Source organism: Phoca vitulina, unplaced genomic scaffold, assembly GCF_004348235.1.
Source record: "Phoca vitulina isolate PV1807 unplaced genomic scaffold, GSC_HSeal_1.0 scaffold5, whole genome shotgun sequence".
In the NCBI taxonomy this organism is placed as follows: domain Eukaryota; kingdom Metazoa; phylum Chordata; class Mammalia; order Carnivora; family Phocidae; genus Phoca; species Phoca vitulina.
This window is the reverse complement of record NW_022589708.1, coordinates 61,064,805-61,089,177: the sequence shown is the minus strand read 5'-3', so window position 1 is coordinate 61,089,177 and position 24,373 is coordinate 61,064,805. Positions and strand designations below refer to the sequence as shown.

The following is a 24,373-nucleotide window of genomic DNA, read 5'->3' as shown; positions in this document are numbered from 1 at the left end:
CAGAGAATGTGTTCCTATTACTGTCCTTCTCCTATATTTTTAACGTCTCTCTATTAGCTACTTTCTCTCAGCATATACACATGCCGAAATCTGTCCCTTCTTGAGAAACACCAAAAAATCGTTGCCCTCATCTTCTCAAGTTAACACTGTCCTTTCAGATCCAGGCTCCCCTCAAAGGAGTTTAAGCTCCTTGTCACTGCTAGTTTACTTCCTACTGCTTTCTTGATCTCCTGTATGATGGTTCCTGTCACATAGCATGCTGAAATGTTCTTGCAGAGGTCATCTATTACCTTGAAATTGCCAGGTCCAACTGTCATTTCTGTCTTCCTCTTATTTGGCTGCTCCCTATCTGGAAATTCTCTGCCTTCTTGGCGTCCATGATGAACACTTTCTTGGCTCTTACCAGATCTTCCTCAGCCTCTTTACCTGCCATGTAAATATTAGGGATCATTGAGATGGTTTTCTTGGTCTCCTGCCTTCTTCCCTTCTAAGAATATCCATGTTGAGGTCTTAGATACAATTAGATACAATTTCAATTCCTAGTCCTACTAATCAGTATCTGTGAGACCTTGGGCAAGTTTTATTAACCTCTCTGAGCCTCAGCTTCTTTATAAATTGATGGTGAGAATGTCTACCTCAGAGTGTTGTATTAGATGAAATATAGTTATGTGTAAAGTGTGTCAGGGCAGTCACTGGTGTATGATAAGGGCTCACTTTTTGGCAGCTGTTTTATTCTTTTTTTCCTCTTCTCTCTTCCTCTCCTTTTAAGAGTAGATGGGTATTAATAAATATCATAAAGGTTGTTGAACACAGGTCCAAGTAAACAGAATACTGATTATCCCAATAATGGCTTTTTTTTTTTTTAATCAGTCTGGAAAGCCAGGCTGATATAATAAATAATTCATTACCTGGGTGAAAATGCAACTATTAAATTGCTTAAGTGAGAAGGGAAACTACTTTTCATATCTATTTTTCATTGTTTTGATATCATAAAGTTGATTTTTACCTCTTATTTCCAGGAATTTTGAAGAATCTGAAGATGAGTTGAGAAACGAAGTAGTAGAATCCCTGGAAAAACTTGCTACTTCCAAAGAGGAAGAAAAAAGAGAAGAGGCTCCTGGTTTCACTAAGGGTGCTGAAAAGTTCGGAGGAGAGGGGATAGGCACCCAGAAATATGCAGAATTAAATGAAGGTTTAGAGAATATTTCTATTCGAGCTAATGACAAAGTATGCATTGCTGATGAAAACCGAGAAACATCAACAACCCATCAAAATATACAAGTGTGATTATTGTACTTTTTCGTAAGTGGTAAGTCAGTATCTATTAACTGTAGTATCTGGGCACAAGTCATAAACATTCATTTTGTAAGAGTTTTCTAGCAATCCCAGGGATTTATTAATTTTTATACCAATTTAGACCTTGAGACTGACCAATTTGAGTGTAGAAATTAATATTTTACTTTAAAATTTCTATCAAGAAATCTTTCGGACAATATATGTGATAGGCAGACAGAGTAATGTTTCTCTCTTCCTGCCACCCTCCCCCCGCAATACACCCAACAATGTGAATATATTGTTACATGGCGAAGGGGAATTAAGGTTGCAGGTGAAATTAAGGCTGCTAATCAGCTGACCTTCAAATAGGGGAAGGTTTTTTTTGATTATCCAGGTGGACCCGATGTAATCACAGGGCTGTTTAACAGTGGAAGAGAGAGGCAGAAGAGAGGACCCAGAAGATGTCAGCGTGAGAGGGGCTCAGCCTGGGGCTACTGGCTTTGAAGACGGAGGAAGGGGCCACAAGCCAAGGAATGCAGGCAGCCTCTAGACGCTGGGAAAGGCCAGACAATGGACTTCCCCAGAAGCCTGCAGAAGGAACACAGTCCTGCTGACATCTTGATTTTAGCTTTAGACTTCTGACCTACAGAACTGTAAGATAATAAATGTGTGTTGTTTTAACTAAGTTTGATAACTTTTTAAGACAAGGATGGAAAACTAATTCATTTAGAGTAATGAATCTACCATTTTAGAAAACCGTGACTTTGAAATGTCTTCTATTGAATACACTTTTTTGAAGCAGATATTGACACTTAAGGGAGTAGGTTAACTGAGCAAAGAGAGGATCAAGGCATGTCATGTTAATTAGGCACCAAGTAATCATTTTACTATGTTTTATTGAATTAATTTCTAATAGCTTCAAATGTGTAGATTATAAACTTCTTAAAGGCAGGGACACTACTGGTCCTTGTATTTTATGCTGGTCTTTTTACATATGGTGCTTGGCAGGGTGCCCCATTAAACAATCCCAGTATTGAACCTGTGCCTGGAGTTTACCAGATATTTGTTGATTTATTGTGTTGTTGCTATGAAGGATGGAGTGGTTACATTTCTAAGTGGTAGAATTCTGCCTAAGATATATGCTCTGTAATAAAAATACAACTAAAATTGCACATTGATCCATTGCTGAGCTAAGAAAACAAAGATGAGGAAGGGTTGGTCAGATTATTTCGAGGTCTGCTTAGTGTTTACATTTGATATAATTTTATTAAATGTGGGGAAAGTATCAGGGATGCATCCCACATGATTTGTCTTTTATGCCTGTATTTTCCTGGTGATGTTGGAGGTACTGTTCTTTCAACTTGGTGTATTGGGTTATAATCTACTCTTTTCGGGAGAGTGCTCAGCATGGTCACATCATGAGGCTGAGAATATTTAAAAATTTCTCACCACTGTGTTAATGTCAACCTTGGTAACACATGACCCTGAGAGATTGGAGCATCATTAATTTTAGGAGTCCTTTAGTGGTCAATGTATACATGTTTAATTTACTTTCAGAACATTATGTGGTTCAGACATACTAAATCTGTTGGTGTGCTAAACAAATATTAAGCAGTATTTGAATGCATGGAAAATGAAACATGGTTCCTGAAAATCCCAAAGATCCAAAGACCATTCAGTTATATGGGGGGGCGGGGCAGAGCAGAGAATTAATGTTTAAGGTCAATGTTTAAGGTCATTGAGTCTGCTCCAATGACAAGATGCTTGGCTAAAGTCTCTAGCTAACATTCATTCTAAGATTGAGTTCTTTGCTGTAAAGTAGGAAGTATTCATTGTGATAAGTACACATATCTGCAAGGTTTTTCAACCAACTTCAGCCCCTAATTTACCTTACCCATCTTATGTACACCATTACATAAATCATGTTCTTGAGGCACAATTGATTACTTTATTCTGGGTTTAGGTTTAGCAGCATGTGTCAAGTTGAAACTATTAATCAGACTTGCATGTGTTTTTAGAATAGATTTTATTAAAAATTATGCATCTTGGTAACTGTATCATAGCTACCAAACTGATCATTCTTTAAATGGTGTATCAACTCTTAACTTCCCTTCTAAGTCTTATAACACATGTAGTCCAAGTGAGCGTGAAGCACTCAAGTATTAGAACTGATGCTTCTTTAAAGCCAAGGGTGGCCTTAGAATTAGGGTGGGGACAGAGGAGAAAAATCAGCTGAGGAACAGTAGGAGAGGTAGGGAAAATTACAAGGGCATAAATTGATTCTAGTAATTTGCATAACTTCTTGTTGTGGATAACTTTTTTTGTTGTACCCAAATCTGTTGAAAGATTTAGCAGATGCTCTATTATATTATAGTCCTGGAGTCTAGGTACATTTACATAATTAAAACACAAGTATTCTGAAACATTTATAATTACACTGACCACTTATACTTTTGTCTATGACTTTGTAAAAACCCCTGAAAATTATTAAAATAAAGTGTATGAAGCTCTGCAGTGTTTTGTAGGTCTGAAATATTCGTTAAAAGAAAAATGTCTATTAAACCTGGCAACCTATTTTTCTTGGGTATCAGAGGCAAGACAATTTTGTTTTACCTTTGAATTCTTTCCCTCCCTCCCTCCCTTCCTTATTTTTCTTTCTTTTCTTTCTCTCTCTCTCCCTCCCTCCTTTCCTTCCTCCCTCCCTCCCTCTTTTCCTTCTTTCCTTCCTCCCTCTTTCTCTTCCTTCCTCCTTCCTTTTTTTCCTTTCCTTTCTTCCTTCCTCCCTCCTTTTTCTTTCTTCTTTCCTTCCTTTTCTTTTTTTCTTTTTCCTTCCCTCCCTCCCTCCCTCCTTCCCCCCTTCCTCCCTTCCTCCCTTCCTTCCTTCCTCCCTCCCTTCATTCCTTCCTCCCTCCCTCCCTTCCTTCCTTCCTTCCTAGCATGTGGAGCTTAGAAATTTAGAAATATTAGTAGTAGGTAATAATTCAGCATTGGGAGACTGCATGGGGGTGCAAATGTACATATGGGGGAAAGTATCCACGATAATGAAAATCACTTTATACCACAGATACAAACACATTTTGTATCTATTAAATCCAAGTCATATTAGACACAGATTACTATTCAAAGAACATGTAGTATGTATTTTATTATGCACAACCCAAATAAGAATGTGAATCCCCACTGCTGGGGGTGCAAAATATACTGCGTTTGGACCACTCAAAAACAAGTTTTATAGGAATGAATAATCACTCAGAAGTTCTCCAGACAGACAGTAGCTGACACATTGTCACTTTTCATGGTTATCCGTCATTCCGATAAAAAAGACATATAACTACATTAGCAATAGGGAAGGTGAACACATATACAAAGTATGTTTCCAGTGATGTGTGTGGCAAATAAAAGTAATTTTGAAGAAACATGATTAAAGAATGCTTTTTGGAATTTCAGAATCCTTTCTTCCTGTACTGCATCCTTTCCTTCTGCTTAATCCACTTCAATGTATGGTTTTCTGAGGGTAGATGGGTAGACTGCAGGGGCAGTGGCACGAATCTCGCCCCAAGACTAGCTGTAAGATAAGAAAACCAACTGAGCTGGAGTCAGAATGCTCAGCTTATAAACCTGCAGGGTTTATACTTAAACAGCTTTGTGGGGCACCTGGGTGGCTCAGTCGTTAAGCGTCTGCCTTCGGCTCAGGTCGTGGTTCCAGGGTCCTGGGATCGAGCCCCGCATCAGGCTCCCTACTCAGTGAGGAGCCTGCTTCTCCCTCTCCCTCTACTCCCCTGCTCCTGCTTCTCTATCTCAAATAAATACAATCTTAAAAAAAAAAACAAACCAGCTTTGTGAGACTGAAGGAATCTTAAGGTCTTTAAATTGTTCTTGTCTATAAAGTTGAAAATGAGAAAACTGGACCCGAGGATTTGTAGGGTTCCTTCCTTCCAGCTCCAATGTCCACCAGTCTTCCTTTTCTAAACTGAATCATCGCCACCCAAAGCTATGTTGGAGTCACATCGTCCTGGGACTCTGTTTTGCTGCTTTTTGATCTGATGACAGACAGTGGCCTGCAGACGAGTCAACAGTGTAACTGGGAGTAGATGATGAAGCTGGCTGGGTCCATGACTGGATGAGAGGAGTGTCACATGCCCCTAACACAAAGATGTATCAGACCATGCAGGAGGTCGGTTCACTGAACTAGTAGGAGCTAATTATGTATGCAGAAAACGCCAAGGGTTGTAGGTCTCTAGAGCCCGATCTGCACATCCACATACTTTTCCTGCTAGTGATTCAGCACAGAAGTCATGTTAAAATCAGCACAGTAGTTCTAGCTACCAACTTAGTATCCATGAGTCTAGCTTGAGTCTTAACGCATTAATAAGGAGGACTGATTACAGAAGACATTTACTATATATTGTTACTTTAATTAAATTACTTTATGAAGGTACCTTTAAAAAAAAAAAAAAACTTCTCTAATTTTCAAGGTACTCTCACATACTTTCCAAATCAGAATCACTAAGAGGTATGAGGAGAGGTATTACCATCTCCAGATTATGGATGAAGAATCGGAGTTCCAAAAAGATTAAGAAGCAGCTTGAGTCTTAGGAGGTCGGAGGTTTGTAAATGATGATGCTGGGGTCAGGCCCAGTATTCTAACCGCTAGTCCAGAGCTCTTTTCTAAATGCCACCTCATTGTCTCACAACACACAATGCTCCCAACAGAGACCGGGCGGACGGAGGCGGTTAGTCCATCGTCACTATGAGAAAAACAACTTAGCACGATGTTCTCACTCAGACCTTCAGAACAGCTTCAAGCTGACTTGCGGCCCCCGAGATGTGGAACTGTGACGGGACAGTGAGGGTATCCCTCTGTATCAGTACAGATGTACTGGTAGCCCTGAACAAAAAGCCCCTCTCACAGACCCCGAGCTACGGGAAGATTGCGGGCAGCGCCCGGGCCTCAGCTGCCGCCTCGGGGGGCAGCCCCGACCCGCGGGGCAGCCATGGTCCGTCTGTCTTTTCACCACGTGCTCTTAGTACGTGATGACGCCTGCTTCACGTGTCTTTTCTCTTTTAAGAAAATCATCAGATATATTCAAGAAGGTCATCCACAGTGGCATTTAGAATTTAAATGTACCAGAATTTTTCTGTGTTCCCAAGATGTCAGAACCATTCTAAAAGACTAATCAACTAATTGTCAGTCTTCCATTTTCCATTCAACATTTCCTATTTTCTAAAGGGAAATTCTCTTTCCTGGGTTCTAAAGTACAGTGATTTGACAAATAGGATCTGAAAAGCAGGATTCTACCCACATTAAGACTGTTCATTTTTTTTCTGTCAGATCCATATTTTTCAGAATTTGGGACAGAATACTAATCTAAAATTTTTTCATTTAAACCAGTTAGGTAATTTTGCCTTTTTCTCATTTTCATTGAAATAAATATCCTGTCTATATACATACTGCAGAGAGCACTGCTTAGGCTGACTTTATTACAATACAGAAAACGGTTAGAAAGATACTAACATATGAAGGTGTTTAGCTGTTTTATGTAAAATATCTTTAATCTGGACATATATGGCATTATTTAAATAAGTTCTCCACAGAGGACAGGAACGCCAGTTCAAACTCCTGATCAGAGAATCTGCTTACAGATGCCCGAGCACTGCTTCGGATTTGGAGTCTCTTTTCCTCGGACATGGAAAGAATATGAGCCATGGTCTCCGCGTAGCTGTCTTCGCTTTCAGCCAGAAACCCAGTTCTCCCTCCGTGGTGAGGCACGACAATGTCCAGCTTCGGGCCCCCTGAATTGTGGGCAAGGATAACCGTGCCAGCTGCCATACACTCAACAACTCCTGAGAAACAAACAGAAACCACGTATGACATTTTGAGAGCCGTCATGAGAACAAAGATGAGCAGAAACCTCCACAAATTATAAGACACTCATGAGAAATTCAAGTAAATGTCTGTTGTGTCTATAAATTTGCTCATTAAACTTCCCTGGTACCAAATAATTCTAAGCTTTTTTTCGTTTTTAAGCTTCAGAATAATGCTGCTTCACTCTTCACTGAAACAGACAAGCAAGAACAGTCTATAAAAAACAGACATACTGCGGATTAGAAAACAAAGTAGAAGACTACAGAATGCTAGCAAGACGGCAGATAATTAATGGTTACTGAAAGGTAAAAGGTGTAAAAAGGTATCAAAGCGAAATTTCAGGAGTTCAAATGAGAGCATTAGAAGGTTTCCCTCCTCCCTCTACTTCTTCTCTTCTCCTTTGTTGGCAACTCTTCTTTTGCCCACTTCTGAACCGCTCTTGTTTCAGGGCCTCCTCCGCTGGGCACACTTTCTCTAGGCAATTCTACCCTCATCCGTGGGGCTTCTGGAATGACCTGGACAATGACTCAGACAACTCTCCAGTCTGTGTTTCCAGGTCAGGTCCCTCACTTGCACTGCAGACTCGTGTAGACAACTGCCCACTGGACACACACTTCCGTGTCCCCCGGATCGTTCTAACTCTACATGCAGGGAACCTGGCTCATCAGCTGCCTCTCCTCTTGGAGTCCGTCTCTAGAGGAAAGCCATCCACCATTCACACAGTTGTCTAAACTCAAAGCCCTGGGAGGTCCTCTCCGACTCTTCTTTCTCCTTCGTTTAACAAATCCCGTTCATTACCAAGCCCTGTTCAGTTGTGCTTCAGAATCTCCCTCGAGCATGTTCGCCTACCACCTTCAGACCCAGCACCTCGTCTAGGTTGCCCAACACATCCTCCTGCCTTCCCCATCCGGCTCTCCCTGCTCCCCACCAATCCCCCCCCCCCACGCGGCAATCAGAGTGAACTTGAGGAAACAGAAAGCTTTTAAATCCAACACTTAGACTCAGTCTCTCTCCCCCGGCTTCACGCAGCCACGGGATCTGGCCCCAGCTCCCCTCTCCACAGGCGTGCTGTTCCTCCTGCAGGTTCAGGCCAGACCGAACCCTTAGTTCCTTGAGCGTGCCGGCTAATGCTCCTTTGTCACACCGGTCACAACGCCGCTCCCTCTGCTGGACATCCTCCTCTCTTCTGTAAGGCTAACTTCCAATTACTGTTCGGGCCCCTGCTTCCATGGCATGTCATTTCCTTGGGCAACTGTTCTCCGACCACACACATCTGTGTCAGGTGTTTCTCTTGGGCGCTTTCATGTTGCCCCACACTTGCCCTGGCACAGCTCTCAGCACCCTGTCCAGTAAAGCGCTGCTGAACTGGTCGGAGGCACACACAGAGCTGGAAGTCTCTGCACACCAGCTCCCGCCGGCTGCGCCTGGCACAGCGAATGCTCGGTGCGTCTCCATACAAGAAGGCACAGAAGTCAGGCCCTGTACGGAAGCGCTGGACCACACAGGTCTTGCTGCATGTCTGGGCTTCGTCGTGCGCTACCAACTAGGGACAGATAGGAGTGTAAGATAAACTGTGGCCTTAGGAGAGGACACTTCATTCGTATGTTCTTCTGTTTTCCCTGAACACCTGGCGGTGTGCGGCACAAAGCAGCCACTTGAGAGATACATCTTGAACCAGATCAGACACAAACCAGCACTTGATTTTACATCAGAATGTATGCATAGCAGGAAGTCAGGGGTAGAGAGTGCAATTTGTGCTAGACAAAACAAGGAAGGCTAAATTAAAGGCTAAGGAGATTAAAGTCAGACACTTATAATGGGATTTGGCAGAAAGAGGAGGGGCCATTCCAGTAATGAGTAAGGAATCAGCAGAACCAACAGAATTACTGTGAGGAGCCCAGTGGGCTCAGCTTTTGGTGTACAGCAAAATCACCTGAGGGGCTTTACCAAAACACATCTACGTGGGCCTCACCCAGAGATTCCGATTTGGTCCTTCAGTGAGATTAGGCTGGGAACCTGTCCCAGTCTGCAGGTGGGGTTAGGTGGGGCAGGGAAAGTGGGGCAGGTAAGAGCAGGGGCTGTCTGAGTGAGGATCCAGGCTCTGCCTCTTACTGCGGCCGAACAAGGGCAAGTTCAAAACCTCTCTGTGCCTGCGTTTCTTTATTTGTAAAATGGAAATAAGAATATATATGAAGCAGGGTTTCAGAGAGGATTAAATCAGATAATGTAAAGATTTCAACAGTGACCTACACACGCAGTCAGTTGTCAATAAATATCAGCTATTATTAGTGACTACATACAGTTATGTCCTGCAGGGTCTCAAATGAAAAAAGCTTACTTGGTGGACTGGGAGAAGAGCACTAAGACTGGATAAAAACCTCCACAGTATCAACATTTTACCGAGAGAACCTAAAATGTACAGACAGACTCACCAATCCCAAAATGCTCGTTCCACATGGTATGCAGACCAATTGTTGCTTCAGACAAGTAATTCTTTAACTCATCAAATGGGATGTTTATTTTAAATTCCACATTTTCTTGAATTCCTAGATCCTCAGAAAGCCTTCTCAGTTGGTTTACCCTCAGCTCATCATCTTGGTTTCGACAACCTCCAATGAGGACAAGTTTCAGTGAAGGCAGTGACTCAGCCACCTTCTTATTCAGCAATTTAGCAAAGGCTTTGATCTGCAAAGGATGATTCTTTTCAGGCCGGAACTGGCCAATGGAAACCAGTAAATGGCCTGGGGTTGTCTTTTTGTCACGTAAGGGAATGTCCAGAAATGTCTGCACATCACAAGGTGGATAAACGATGTTAGTGCAATTCCCAACTTTCCACAGGGAGAGAATGTGGTTTAGTGTCCAAGAAGAATTGACCATCACTACATCACTGCAAGAACCAACAAGTCCATAAACAAAAGCAAATAAATAATAATAGATGAGCTTTACTTTGCTGAGAAAAGGATTCCTGGTAATGAAGGCTGCATTGTTAAATCCAACATTTTGATTCTTCACTACGGAGAGCATGTCCATGCTGATCGTGGGATAATGAACATAGCTTCCGATGCGACAACCGCCTAAATACTTAAACAGAGGAAGTGTAAACGCGTATCCCATTGAATCGATGTAGACGTCGGGAACACACTGCATTAGAGCTTCCCAGCCAAGAAGAATGGACCCTAGACTTTGGCCCAGCAGTGTGAAGTGAGGATAGAGTGAATCTTCCACAAGGTAGCGTTTCCTTAAGAAAACAAACTTTACTGGGTGAGTGAGTCTGATGTTAAATCTTCGGAAAGCACCTTCTAGTATCTGCTGACCACTGACGTTAACATCACCGGTATAAACGACATAAACTGCTTCGGGATACCTAAAATAGAATGTAATAGTTAAGGTTTTCATTAGTTTAGGTGAAAACCAAGCAAAAAGTTGTAGATACTTATTTTCTCACAATCATAAAGAGGGTTATTTTTAGATTGAAAAAAAAAAAATTTCCATTGTTTTTCATTCATTGTACTTGGTCTCCTGATGCTCCTCTTTCCGGAGTCTCCTGCTGCCCTGCGAGCGAAATGTTAGTCCTCCAAATAAGACCTCTCACTCTTTGCTACTTCCTCTTCTAAGAATTTCACATAGCGCAGACATCAACAAAAATTGCTGATTGACATTTCCGTTTTTAAGAAATATTCAGAAACTTTATTTTGACAACTCTCTCAATATAAAATGGTAATAAGATACTAATAACATCCACAAACAAGAGTTAAAATTTACTGGATGTATCTCTAGATAGGATCATACATGCCAGAACATTACTCAGGGTTTTATCTGAGATGCGACAAGATTCTAAAAGCCAGATCCGGTGCCTACATCAAAATTAGAGATGACATGATTATAACGGAAATACGTAACACCACACTCTTGTGACTATTTATGCTTTTGGCATTTGCTCTGATTGTGTGTGTTTTTAGTTATTCTTTGAGTCATCAAAGATTTATTCCGTATCTAGTATGAGCTAGTAGGTTCTGGGGATTCAGAGATTAGTCTTTACCTTCAAGGAGCTGAGTCCAGTGGGAGAGAGAGAGATGTGAACATAAAACTGCAAAACACGGTGATATGTGTGGATAAAGATCGCCATAGGGTGTTGTGCAGGCCTAAAGGATGAGCATCCAACTGCACCTCCCAGCAGCCAGAGTGATCCTTATAAAATGTAAAAAGGATTGTCACCTCTGGCTGCTTAAAGATGGCCACAAATTCTTTGACACTTATCGAGCGGTGGGATCTATGTCCCCTCCCCTGGAATAACAGTGGGCTCTGTGACTCCTTTTACCATTAAACTATGTCAAAGGTGACATTTCGCCAGTTTCTAGACCCAGGCTCTGAGAGAATGGCAATTTCTACTTCGCTCTAGACAAGTCGGCTGTCACGTAAGGAGTCCGGCTATCCCGAGGCTGCCATATTGTGTGCAAGCCCAAGGCAGTCACGTGGAGAGGCTGCGGGATGACAGAGATGCCTGACCCGTGCCCCCCACCCTCAGCCGCTGGAGCTGTTGCAATTGTCCCAGCCCAGGAAGCAGACATGTTAAGAGAGGCCTTCAGATGACTCGGCCCCAGCTGCCATCTAGCTGCAGCCGCTTGGCATGAGGGATTCCCAACAGGGCCCGTCAGTCCCCAGACGGTTAGAAATAATGATACATTCTTGTTTTAGCCATTACATTTTGGGGAGGTTATGCAGCAACAGATAAGCAGAGTGTCATCCCTCTGTCTGAAATCCTCATAGGGTTTTCCATAGCGCTCAGAATAAAATCAAAACTCCTTACCCTATTCACTCAAGCCCTGTGTAACCTGGCCCTGCCTCCACTCTCTCACGTGCCCACGGGGTCAGCCAAACTGGATTCCTTTCTGTGAACAAGCCATGCTCCTTCTGGTCTCAGGGGACTTGCAGGAGTTGTTTCCTCTGCTTTGAATTCTCTTTTCTCATCTTCACTGTCTCTTCCTGAGGCAGACAGTATGGTTTGTGGTTTATAATGCGGACTCTGGTAACTCAGTTTCCTTGTCTGTCAAATGCGGGTAACAGTAACAACCTCATACGGTTGTTGTGAGGACTGAGTGAGCTAACGCGTGTAAAGCACTTCAAACAATGCCTGGCATCCAGTAAATGCTCAGTAAATTTCAGCTGCTTTTGTCATTTAGACTAAAGCTAAGTATTACCCCCCTGGAGATTTTCCCTAATTACTCAGTCTAAAGTGTGGACTCACAAATTATCCTATTCGGTTTTCTCACATAGCATTTCTCACCATTTGATATTTTTCTTCTTTGCTTATGATCTTGTCTCTCTCTCTCAACTAAAATCTAAGGTCCATGCATGGTGGAGCTGTCACAAAACTTTACCAATGCCCTCAAGAGCTAGATAATCCAGTTAGACAAGTTAATGCACAGAGTTATGAGAAGCAAAGAACCGGAGGGATTAGAGTAGGAGTAGGGAAGGCCTCAAGGAGATGGATAGTAAGCGGAGATTTAAGAAAATGTTCTGAATCTAGGCAGTTATGGAAGATGGCAGAGGAAATGCAGGGGTGGTGGCTGGAAGCCAGGGTGAGCCAAGAATATAGAAATGTAGAGTGAAGGGAATTCCGCGTGAAGGCTCTGGAACTGGATGAAGGGGGTGTGCCAGGAAGTAGCGTAACCATGGAAGAATAATAGTTTTCCTCCTATGATACAACGATCAATGGAACTTGGACTTTACCATGTTTGTTCCTCTCTACAAGGGGATCGTAAACATTTTTGGGGTGAGTATGGGGGTGCGGGTGGGGAGAAGGAAGCCTAAAACTTTAAATGACCAGTTAACAGCATACTCTTTCTAACATGGTAACTTAAGACTTCTGATAGTGATATCAACATCAGAATCAAATAGATGCTTTTACAGATTATTTCCTGTGTACCACTACTGACTAAAAGTATTCAGGTTTAAAGCGCTCCCCATGACTTGGTATATTTACTATTCAACTTCTTCTCCATGCATTCTTCCAAAGTGACAGTTATCCCCACTAAATTTTGCCATCAAAGGGCAGGTACTTTCCCTTTCTATTTCTTTATCATAGCAACTAAAATTCAATAGGATCTTGTAAGGCGGGTTGGCATATAACAGAATTATTTCCTTATTGAAGAAGAGTTAATTCCTGGCTATGAATAAGGTATTCATATCTGGATAATGGTGAATATCTGGATAATGATTTTTTTTTTAAATGGTAATAATAGAGTAAATTAGCTAAGAAAGATGCATACCTACTTTTTCTGCAGGGCTCTTAAGGCACACCACAAAACTCTTTCTCCTCCTCCACCAGCATTGCAGTATGGATGAAAAAATGCAACCACCATTTGCTTTTTCCCATTTTTGCTAGTTGATACTGACGTTTTCTTTCTCTGTAGCATCAGTCTGATTCCCCAGAGGATAATGAACAGACATACACATAAAGTTCCACAGACTGTCAGCCCAGGGAGGAATAATGAATAAAAAAATCTGAAACAAAAAGGAAAATGTAAAAATCGACACAATGCCCATTCAAAAGAAACTACAAATTAAAGTCTGCTTTTACATATCCGCTTTCTATATTAATAGTGAAGACAAAATTTTTATAGCTGGAAGTCTGCTAACAAAATACTCAATTTTTAATATTCTAACACCTATAAAATGTCCCATGTCAAAAGGCAAATCCTCTTTAATTTCAATCTCCACAGAATGCTAGCAATTCAATATAACTTTTCTTTTTAATTGGCAGTGAAAATCAATGATGAGCCACCTTTCTCCTAACAGTGTGTATGTGTTAAAGGATTAAAAACAAATTTAATTACTAACCTAAACAAGACATGATTAGGAATGGCATCTGACCCTCAAAATTATGACACAGAACTCAAGCAATATGTCTTTGAATGATCAATAATGAACTCTTTTTTTTGTTGTTAAGATTTCATTTATTTATTTGACAGAGAAAGACAAAGCAAGAGAGAGAACACAAGCAGGGGGAGTGGGAGAGGGAGAAGCAGGCTTCCCGCCGAGCAGGGAGCCCGATGCGGGGCTCGATCCTAGGATCCTGGGATCATGACCTGAGCCGAAGGCAGATGCTTAATGACTGAGCCACCCAGGCGCCCCAATAATAAACTTTTAATTAGGTAAAAGTTCGATGATATAGTAAATCATTTTCATTCTCTCACTTCACCTCAAATAGAATAATTTCTGGGGCAAGAGGAACTTAGATACCTCCATTTCTTTTCTTTTTTTTTAAAGATTTTATTTTATTTATTTGATAGAGAGAGCACAGGCAAGGGGAGCGGCAGGCAGAGGGAGAGGGAGAAGCAGGCTTTCCGCTGAGCAGGGAGCCCGACACGGGGCTTGATCCCAGGACCCTGGGATCATGACCTGAGCTGAAGGCAGCCGCTTAACTGACTAAGCCACCCAGGTGCCCCGATACCTCCATTTCTATTACAAGTTCTGCATTTGATCTGTTTCTATGACCCTAAAATCACTGCCTTCCTTCAGGTGCCTCTAAATGAGTTGCCAAAAATGCACCAACAATCTACTTCACGCACATTAGTGAACTCGCTCCCACACTGACTGCTGAAAGGTTCTCTTACTGCCGGGCTGACTAAAGCTCTGCAAACACAAGGAAGGACCCCGGCTTGTTCACCACTGGATGCCAATGCCTAGCATATTTAGTTTGGAAAACAAATTTCTCATGTGGGATTTCCTATTGTGAATAAGTCTATTACCTGAAGAGGTATTTGACTTATTAAAATGATTTGGTCTCAGGATAACTTTATACTCTTAAAAATAACTGAAGACCCCATACAGCTTTTGTTTCTATCAGGATTTCCCAACCTCAGCACTACTGACATTTTGGACCACATAATTCTTTGTTGTGAGGCCTATCCTATGCATTATAGGATGTTCCTGGCCTCAACCCACTGGATGCCCATAGTACCCTACCAATGATGGCCGTAAGAATTATCCCCAGACATTGCTAAATGTCCTGCAGGGGTAACATCACTCCTTGTTGAGAACTACTCATTTACATTGATTTATCTACCAATATTTAGCATATTAGAAATGAAACTGAGGAATTAAAAACATTATGAATTATCCCAAAAGTAATGACAAATCCATACATGTTAATATATCTTAGTTTTACTAAAAAAAAACAAAAAACAAAAAAACAAAACCCTATATTTTCCAAACCAATAAATAAATAAATAAATAAATAAATAAATAAATAAATAAATTCAGTAAGAAGGCTATCACTGTTTTATATTTTTGCAAGATTCTTTAATGTCTGGCTTAACAGAGGACAGTGGCTTTTCACATCTGCTTCTGCATTCAATTTTGGTGCTATGTTGTTTTATTTGAAGTATATGAAGGCAATCCAGTCTCACTCAGATATGTAGTAGGAAGAGGGAGTATGTTTAAATAGCCCTTTCAGATACAGTATTTTTCTGTGATATTATACCAAATTAGACAAGTGGCAATTTCTTAATGGCCAGGTGCAACATGGAATATGAAACTGAATCAATGACCTTTTCATACTCTGTTATATTGAAATCTATTGGCCTATCTTACAATTTGAATGAATCTTTTACCTATACATGATTTTGTAACATCATGACTTGATTATTTGGAAATTATTGGTTCATGACTCATGGAGACTTTCCAAATGTGGGCATATTTCATTGTACAATATCCCCAAATCACATTTGTTAATATCACTACCCAGCTCATCAGGAAAATCTTTTAATTACTGGAAAGTGGTCAAGCTCTGAATGGCAGATACAAGTTTTCCAAAGTTCTAATTTTCACATGAAAGTTCAAACTTTATTATTAGCAACAAATTTTGTCACTTGTTTTCTTTGAAGTGACAGGTCACTTCATTTTCAAATAACCAAGTCAGAAGAACCACAGTTTATCTGTCAGTAATTTTTCAAGTAGAAACCATGTCCCATAAAAAAAAGTGTCTAATTCAGCTTGCAACTTAGCAATCATACAAGAGCTTTTCTTTGAGATAACCATCATACTTCAGTATGGAGACATTATATAGAATATTAAAAAGATATGTATTCAAAGCAAGGGTTAATATTTAACAAAATTAATTTTTACTGTTTCAAGGACATTCTTAATAAAACTGGCTTTAGCAAGTGCATGGTGTCGAAAAACACAAGACTATTAGAACACTTTGATGTCATTGCTTCGATTTGTGCTAATTAGCAGTTTTATCCACCATTACTTTTGCACTATCGGTGCAAACATAATGAAAAAGCAAATGTTATCTTAAATTATTATAAAAATGGTTTTGACCTTGAAGAACTACTAAAAGGGTCTTGGGGACCTGCTAGGTCTATGCCCATACTTTGAGAACCACTATCTTAAAGGATGAACAGAGAGTGCCTGAGTGGCTCAGTCGCTAAGCTTCTGCCTTCAGCTCAGGTCATGATCCCAGGGTCCTGGGATTGAACCCCTGCATCAGGCTCTCTGCTCAGCAGGAAGCCTGCTTCTCCCTCTCCCACTCCCCCTGCTTGTGTTCCCTCTATCGCTGTCTGTCAAATAAATAAAAATAAAATCTTAAAAAAAAAAAGGATGATCAGAGTTTGACAGAAGTGGTAAGATTTGTGATTTATTTAACATTTGGAATATATGAGTTCATTAAAGCAGTATTATACAGCTTTCCCAGGACAAGCCAAAAGCCTATTTAATTTAAAATGTGGCTGACCTATAGAGTATAAAGATTTTTATGGCATTTCCTTCTAATGATTTAAGTGGTAAGATTCATGTGATATATTTTCAAATTGAACGATTTAACTTAAAATCAGAAAAAAAAACATATTAATGACTAAAGTTGAGCCAGTCCTTTATTCTGTTAGTTTCAAAGACACAGACTCTATAAATAAGTTTATTAAACATCCTATAGTACTTGTACATTAAAATTACCCATTTTAGGTGTGTCTGGGTGGCTCAGTCAGTCATGCACCAGGCTCAGGTTATGATCTCAGGGTCCTTGGATCCAGCCCCTTGCCAGGCTCCAAGCTCAGCAGGGAGTCTGCTTAAGAATTCTCTCTCCTCCTCTCCCTCTGCCCCTCCCCCATCTCTAAAATAAATAAATCTTAAAAAAATTACCCATTTTAGAATTTGTTTAAATATAACTAAAAATATGTGCCATTAAATAATGCTTACCATAGAAACACACAGCTTTCAAAAGATAACTGAAATCAACAGTGAGTCATTCATTCAACAAACACTTATTTAGCCATTATAATGTGCAAAGCACTGAATTAGGGATATTTCAAATGGCAGGGAAGAATATGAAGCTCTGAAAACAGAATTTCCTGTTCAAAATGTTTTAAATAATCATTATAGAATTTGATGTAGAGGGGACAAAAATGAAGAAACAATACCTGAATTTTGGAGAGAATATGTATATACTGCTATTCAGGATGCTATGTGTTAATTACAAATTTTCAAACTGAACAAAAATAGGTAGGTGTTGAAAGAACTGTGTAGATGGAATATACTAGGTCTTCTTTTTCTTTTTCTTCTTCTTTTTTTTTTTTATAAATACAGGGCAAGGCACGTAAAATACAGTAGTATTACAATAACAAATACAGGAAAAAAGTCTGGGTTTTTTTCACCAAAATGTTAACAGTAATCATCTCTGGATGGTAGCATACCTGGGGAATTTTCTTTTTTGCTCATCTATTTCCTAACTTTTCTACAAGAAACAATGTATTACCTTGTGATAAAATTTTATGTAACTATTTTTACATCAACCAGAAATAAAGATCAATGGATAATCATGAAGCAGAGGATTCAACATAAACTTTATATTGGTGAAAATAAAAAGAACCCTCACTAAAATGGAGTCAGGTCAGAAGGGGCAACGCAAAACGAACCCTATCACTCACACGTTAAATGTCATGAAGAACTGTCAATTCTAGCCTCCAACAGAAAAATCCTAAAGGGGAAGGAATTGTCAATTACAGACCCCAAAAGAAGAATCCTAAACAGGAAGAAATCATCACTAACAGGCCCCAACAGGGAACGGTGTACATCGCATCTCCTACAAGAGTACTTCTGCAACTCGGCCAATGAGAAATCCTCACCACTCTAGCTTTTCTCCAGACTTTCCTTCAACCCCCACCCCCCAACTTCCTCCTTCTCCATAAAACAATGGTCCTGTCCTTTGTTGGACTTGCCTATGGTTTTGCCATAGCTTGTGCATCCAGAAATGCAATTCTCTACTATTCCCGGAAAACAAAACAAAACAAAATCATTTTTGCTGTTAAGTTAGCTGTTTTATTTTCAAGGTTAACATACTTAAGTGACATATGTTAACAGTGACAGTTCCAGTGAGTGAAAGCGGGGAAACTACGACAGGAGAAGGAAGAGCCAGTTTATTCTTTACCAAAAGGAGAGACACGATAGTTTGGAAAATGATTCGTGGCTCAATCATAAAGAAAAACGAGGACTGAATATGAATAATTTATGAAAGAAGAATTGGAGTGCGAAGAAGAGAGAGAAAAAAACAGGAAGGGAAACTCGATCCCGCACCAGAATGGGGCAGGCGAAGAAAACGCGGTAAACCCAGTCAGCTCCAGTCTAATTAGAAGACTCCAAAGTGAGAGGAAGAGCGCTCACTGTCCTTGAGGAAATTGCCTAGACCCGTATCAAGAAGCTCCTCCTCCCCGCAAATTTCAGTTGCACCGGGCGGACAAATATCACCGTGAAACAAAACGCCTGCAAACCCATACCACCTGCTCCTCACCTCAGTAACTCGCACAGGTACCAACCCCCTTTGGTGGTCGCCATCTTTCCTCGACCCCCGAACTCAGGAAGCGCTTCGCTGTTCCTCTTCTCTATTGGCTCCTGAGGAAGCGGGCGGTGTTCTCTCCGCCCTCACGGGGCACATTGTGCATTTCAATTGGCTGCTGGTAGTAGCTTCCCACGGCCTTCCAGCCAATAGAATCTCCCGGAGGGGGAGCCAAGTTTTCGGCGTGGCGCACGAGCATCCCGCCCCTCTAGTGGGCGGGGCCGTAATGGGAGTTGGGCTGGGGAGGGCGTGGCCTGTGATGGACAGCCGGCGCACCCGCCCCCCGCCCCCTCCCCCCACTGGAAGCCCCTAGCCCGGAGCCCGCCAGCGGTTGAGACCAATGGGAGGCCCTTGCGCGGCTCAGATCGATTTTCCAAGTGCGGAGTTCACTCCCGCAGCTGCTGCAGCGTCTGGGATCCGCGGCGCTCTGAAGCCAGGCGCGGATCGGAGAGGGAGCTGTGCGGAGCGGATCCGTAGCCGGCGCCCGCCACGCCGCACCTTCCCCGCCGGCGGTTGGCGAGCCCTGGGATCTGCATCTCCGGTCCGGCTCTGCGCCGCTCTCCCGCCCTCCTGTCCTCCGCACACGCCGGAGGCCGAAGACCGAGTCCGCAGCGCACCGGCCCGAGGTAGCGGAGACCTGGGAGGGAGGACCGGCTCCCGCCTGGGGCACCGGCAGGGCCGCCTCGGGGTGTGAGTGAGGGTCCGAGGCCCACCCTCCGCTCTGGCGCTCATCCGCGCGCCTCCCCCCCCTCCTCCAAGGGCCAGGGCGCCGTGGCGCGCAACTTTGAACCAGTCCGTAGGGCGAGGGCTGCTGACCCCTTGGTCTGGAATGCAGCGGCCCGTCCCCAGACCCATCCCCGGGTGAGACAGCCGAGCCGCAAGATGCCACCCACCGCCCGCTCCTCTTCTTCCCGGGTTTTAACGCCCCGCTTCTCCTCCACTAACTAGGTGACCTGTGGGCTCTGGGCCGATCACAGAAGAAATTGGCTCCTCCGGAGGAGGTTGCTTGAACAGGAAAGACAGATTACAGCCAGAGAAGAGGCCAGTCGGAAAGTAAGTTTCCTTCCCCCGGCGCTGTGTGCTCTCACCTACCTGGAGGACTTTCCACGCCCACCTGCCGGCCTTTCTCTGCGGCCCCGCGTGGCCGCAGGGCGGTCAGAGCCCCAGCCCCAGGGGAATCGGGGATCGTAGCAAGAGCACCCTCAGAAAAGGCATGGCATTAACGGGTTTGCAGGAACGATTGAAACCCCAGCACTTTTCCATTCATCTTTGTGTTAAGGGATCTGAAGCTGGAGATGTAAAGTGAGCGTCGAGTTGCTGTGTAAGAGCTCTTAATTGCCCAGAACGATTAAATTAATTACCTAGAAAAGTTATTCAGAGTGCGCGGATCTCTTTATGATGTGTTCAGGTCCTGCAACTTTTTTTTTTTTTTTTAAGTAGGCTCCACTCCCCCTGTGGAGCCCAACAGGAGGACTGAACTCAGGACCCTGAGATCAAGACCTGCCCGAGCTGAGATCAAGAGTGGCGCTTAATTGACTGAGCCACCCAGGCGCCCCCTGCAACTTTTCTTTTTTATAAAGAACTATTTTGAGTTCATTTTAATTACACAACACAGTAACGCGGTGACTTAAAAATGCAAACAGTACAGAATTATTGAGCATGAAAAGCAGATCTACTTTCTAATCCTTTTCTGTTTTACATATGTCTTCATTTGTTCAGCAAACATTTATTGAAAACTTACTGTTTCAGGCATAGTGTTGAAGAGCTGAAAATACTGTGGTTAAAAAAAAATGTGTGTGTGTATATATATCCAGAGAAATCTTTAGATTTTGTATGTGTGTGGGTTTAAGATTTTTGTTTTGTTTCACATAAATGAGATCACATAGTGTATATTCTCCAACCTTTTTTTTCTTTTCAATAGAACCGTGTTTTAGAGGTTGTTTCAGTTTAGTACATAAGCATCTGCCTTGTTAAGTTTAACCTCTGTACAATATGGATGTATACTATGTGCATACCATAGTATGTTCATCTTTTCCCTGTGAGTGATCCTTCTGGGTGCTTCTAATTCCCCCCTACCCCCCAGCAAGCCTTGCTGTAGTGGACATCCTTGTACATGATTTCTAATGCTGACTCTTGAGTATTTCTTAGGATAGACATGTAGGCCTGAATTGCTGGTCTACAGATTTCTGAAGTTAACATTATTGTGTGCCCTTTTGAGTGAAATCTGTCTTGGGCTCTGGTGGTATAGCAATGAAAGGTAAGTGGATTAATGGATTGTTAGAGTCTGGCTGATTGGTGATTCTTAGTGTGATGACTCTGCATTTAATGGAGGTGTGAAGAACATGTGGGTGAGGGATGGCTCAGAAAGGGGGAGACACTTCCAGACCCCTGCAGTGCCCCCACCTCTCTACCCATCAGAAAAATCCTTATCCTTCCAGATCAAGCTCAAGATGCTTTCTCCTTGAAACTTTGGTAACTGCTTCTGCCAATGTTGACCTCACCCTCTTCTGGATTCCTTAGATAATAGTATTAGCCAGCATTATTGAGCTTACCACTACTAGGCACTCTATTAAGTACTTTATACCCCCCTATGTGCACAAAACCCTTTGATATAGGTCTTATTTTCCTCTTATCACCATTTATTTAACAAATTTTTTTAGTATTTTATTGTGTGCCAGACATTTTAGGCACTGGGGATCCAGCTGAGACTAACACCCTGCCCTCACGGAATTTATGCCCCAGAGGGAGATGCAGAAATTTAAAAGGGTAAACGAAGGGGCACCTCTGTGGTGCACTTGGTGGCGCAGTCGGTTAAGCATTCAACTCCTGGTTTCAGCTCAGGTCGTGATCTCAGGGTCATGAGATCTGGCCCCATGTCGGTTCTGTGCTCAGCGCAAAGTGGACTTGAGATTCTCTTCACTCCCTCTGCCCCTTCTCCTGCTCTCTCTCTCTCTCAAATAAATAAATAAATATTAAAAAAAAAGTGGTAAACAGTGTAATTTCTGGTACTAATAAACATTGTGAATAAATCAGGGTATGGGAATTAGGAATGACATGGGAGGGGAGATACTCGTAGGCAGGTGGTCAGGGAATTCTCTGAGGTGGTTGTATGAATAGAGACCTGAATGGTTCAGATTTGGGGGAAGTGTTCTAGGTTGAGGAACTAGAAGGTGTCAAGGTCCTTAGTCAGGAGTGACCTGAATGTTGGAGGATCCGTAAGAGAAAGCCAGAGTGGCTGGAGCAGAGAGGAGAGGATGCGTACAATACGAGGTCAGGGTTCATCTTTACAGAAACTGAGGCAGAGAGAAGAAAGTTGCCCAAGGTCCTACGGGTAGTAAGAGGCAGATCTGGGATTGAGTCCTAGCCAGGTCTTTTTGACTTTCTCAGGTTAGTATTTTCTTTCATACTTCTTTGACACCTGGTCATACCGTCTGATATAATTATTTAAACTTATCTGAATGTAGCTACTTTTTTTGTGACTCTGCTTCTTGAAATTAGGGACCAGGTTTGTATCTTTTTTTTTTTTTAAGATTTTATTTATTTATTTTGAGAGAGAGAGTGCTTGCACGGCAGGGGATGGGGCAGGGAGGAGAGGGAGAGAGGATCTAAAGCAGACTCCATACTGAGCAAGGAGCCCAACCTGGGGCTCGATCTCATAACCCTGAAATCATGACCTGAACTGTAACCGAGAGCCGGACACTTAACTGACTGAGCCACTTAGGAGCCCCCAGATTTTTATCTCTTAAAAAATATTCCCCAGGGGTGCCTGGGTGGCTCAGTCGTTAAGTGTCTGCCTTCGGCTCAGGTCATGATCCCAGGGTGCTGGGATCGAGCCCCGCATCGGGCTCCCTGCTCAGCCAGGAGCCTGCTTCTCCCTCTCCCACTCCCCCTGCTTGTGTTCCCTCTCTAGCTGTCTCTCTCTCTCTCTGTCAAATAAATAAATAAAATCTTTAAAAAAAAATATTCCCCATAGCCCATAATAAGAGGTGTACCACAGTCGTTCTTGAATGAATGAATTACAGCAAGATGCTTCCCTCCCCTCTCTTGCCACCCCTCCCCCATTCTTTTCTCTTCAGAGGCCTGTCTGGGGCAGCAGTGACCCTGGAAAGGAGGTGGTGGTTCATGACTGGGTCATTCAGCCTTCACTCTGCCAACATGGAGCAGCTTCTCTTTCTCTGGTGCTGGGCCAAAGCAGAACAGAGGTGCAAGAGTGGCACAAAGATGAATAGAGGTCAGCCTCCATGCTTTTGGAGCTGACAGTCCCAGGTGGCTACACAGCACAGCACTCAACAGGTGAGAATGGTCAGCCCTTCCTGGGAGGAAGGCTACAAAAAGAACTTTAAGAAGAGGTGTTGTGTGAGTGAGGTCTTGAAGGAGAAACACTGTGTCAGCCGGGCATGCAGAAGAGTGAAGGGGGGGACGTCCCAGGTAGGGACCAGCATGTGCAAAGGTCCAGAGGATGGGAATGGAAAGATGGATTTGCCCTGAGTGTCTGGACAGGGCTGGAAAGGTGATGGTGGGAGGCCCTGTTGTTCAGGCCTTTGGACTTTATTCCACAGACTGGGGAGTTTGTGGAACCTGGGAAAACAGTGGGAGGTGCTCCTCCAAAGAAAAGGGTGAATGGGGAAGCGAGCTGCTGGAGACTTGCTTAGAGGCCTTTGCCAGTGGTCAGCCCACCCAGACGCAAGGTGGCTGAGACCCTACAGAAGAACTGGGAGTCCCATTCCCTGTGGAGTTGTTGTGTCAGGGAGAAAGGAGGTTTTTTTTAGACTCCTCGGTGTCCAGAGTGTCAGAGGCAATGGTAGTCCTACTAGCAACAACACAGAGTGTAGTTGATACACAGGTAACTGGGGATAAGCTGGGGGTGGGGTGGGGGTGGGGCCGGGGGCAAGGAACTGGGTAAAAAGCTAGGGGGGCAAGAGAGCTGGATTTTAAGTGCTTCTTTATCTGACATTTATCTTCATGGCAAGAATGAAGATGGCCCAGGGCCATGATGACTGTTCATGTTCCAGGGTGTGCAATGTTATTTTTATCTCTAGGATTAGAATCATTACCAAGTGAAATTCTCAAATGTGTGACTTTTTAAAAAAAAAAAAAAACTAAGTTAAAGGAGAAAAATCTGAGCAGATCAAAGGTCGATGAGATAAAGTAGAGGGCAAAGCAGAGTGACTTGTTATTGTGATGTTACCAACATGGTAAATAAGATTTAAAAACACCAGTAATTGTGAAATCTGTGGATTTGGAATGCGGCACTTGTGTTGAAGCCTCAGTCCCTACAGAAACTCAGAAGTACTCAGCATAGGGCGTTAGAAACACTTAGAATTCTTAAAAAGTTACTGTTATAAACGTAATTTAATTGTATAAGCGAGATTTGGAAAATAAAGCCCAAAAGGGGAAAA

General features: G+C 42.6%; 3 protein-coding genes across 3 annotated transcripts in view; 2 read left to right on the top strand and 1 right to left on the bottom strand.

Moving 5' to 3' along the window:
• Window positions 1-1,729, top strand: part of NEK5 (NIMA related kinase 5) — a 55,177-nt gene extending 53,448 nt beyond the window's left edge. Inside the window, exons 24-25 of the mRNA XM_032403093.1 lie at window positions 1,020-1,309; window positions 1,704-1,729. Of these exons, the coding sequence (XP_032258984.1) occupies window positions 1,020-1,287 (268 nt within the window). The 3' untranslated portion in view covers window positions 1,288-1,309; window positions 1,704-1,729. The remainder of the gene's footprint in view (window positions 1-1,019; window positions 1,310-1,703) is intronic.
• A 3,308-nt stretch (window positions 1,730-5,037) lies between these two features.
• On the bottom strand, window positions 5,038-19,008 carry ALG11 (ALG11 alpha-1,2-mannosyltransferase). The gene is made up of 4 exons (XM_032403092.1): window positions 18,930-19,008; window positions 13,415-13,645; window positions 9,574-10,505; window positions 5,038-7,119 (listed from the first exon to the last, which is right to left on the bottom strand). Exons 1-4 carry the CDS (start codon window positions 18,971-18,973, stop codon window positions 6,848-6,850), a joined length of 1,479 nt encoding a protein of 492 aa, XP_032258983.1. The 5' UTR covers window positions 18,974-19,008; the 3' UTR covers window positions 5,038-6,847.
• Window positions 19,009-19,421: 413 nt separating this feature from the next.
• ATP7B (ATPase copper transporting beta) overlaps window positions 19,422-24,373 on the top strand; it is a 71,886-nt gene continuing 66,934 nt past the window's right edge. The window contains exons 1-2 of the mRNA XM_032403091.1: window positions 19,422-19,600; window positions 19,923-20,027. The gene's annotated coding sequence lies outside the window, so the exon portion shown is untranslated. The remainder of the gene's footprint in view (window positions 19,601-19,922; window positions 20,028-24,373) is intronic.

Coding starts and splice junctions, on each gene's coding strand:
- ALG11 (XM_032403092.1), bottom strand. CDS start 18,973: ATGGCGACCACCAAAGGGGGTTGGTACCTGTGCGAGTTACTGAG. Junction 13,646..18,929: donor TACCTGTGCGAGTTACTGAG/GTGAGGAGCAGG, acceptor TTTTTGTTTCAG/ATTTTTTTATTCATTATTCC. Junction 10,506..13,414: donor TTAAGAGCCCTGCAGAAAAA/GTAGGTATGCAT, acceptor ATTCTATTTTAG/GTATCCCGAAGCAGTTTATG.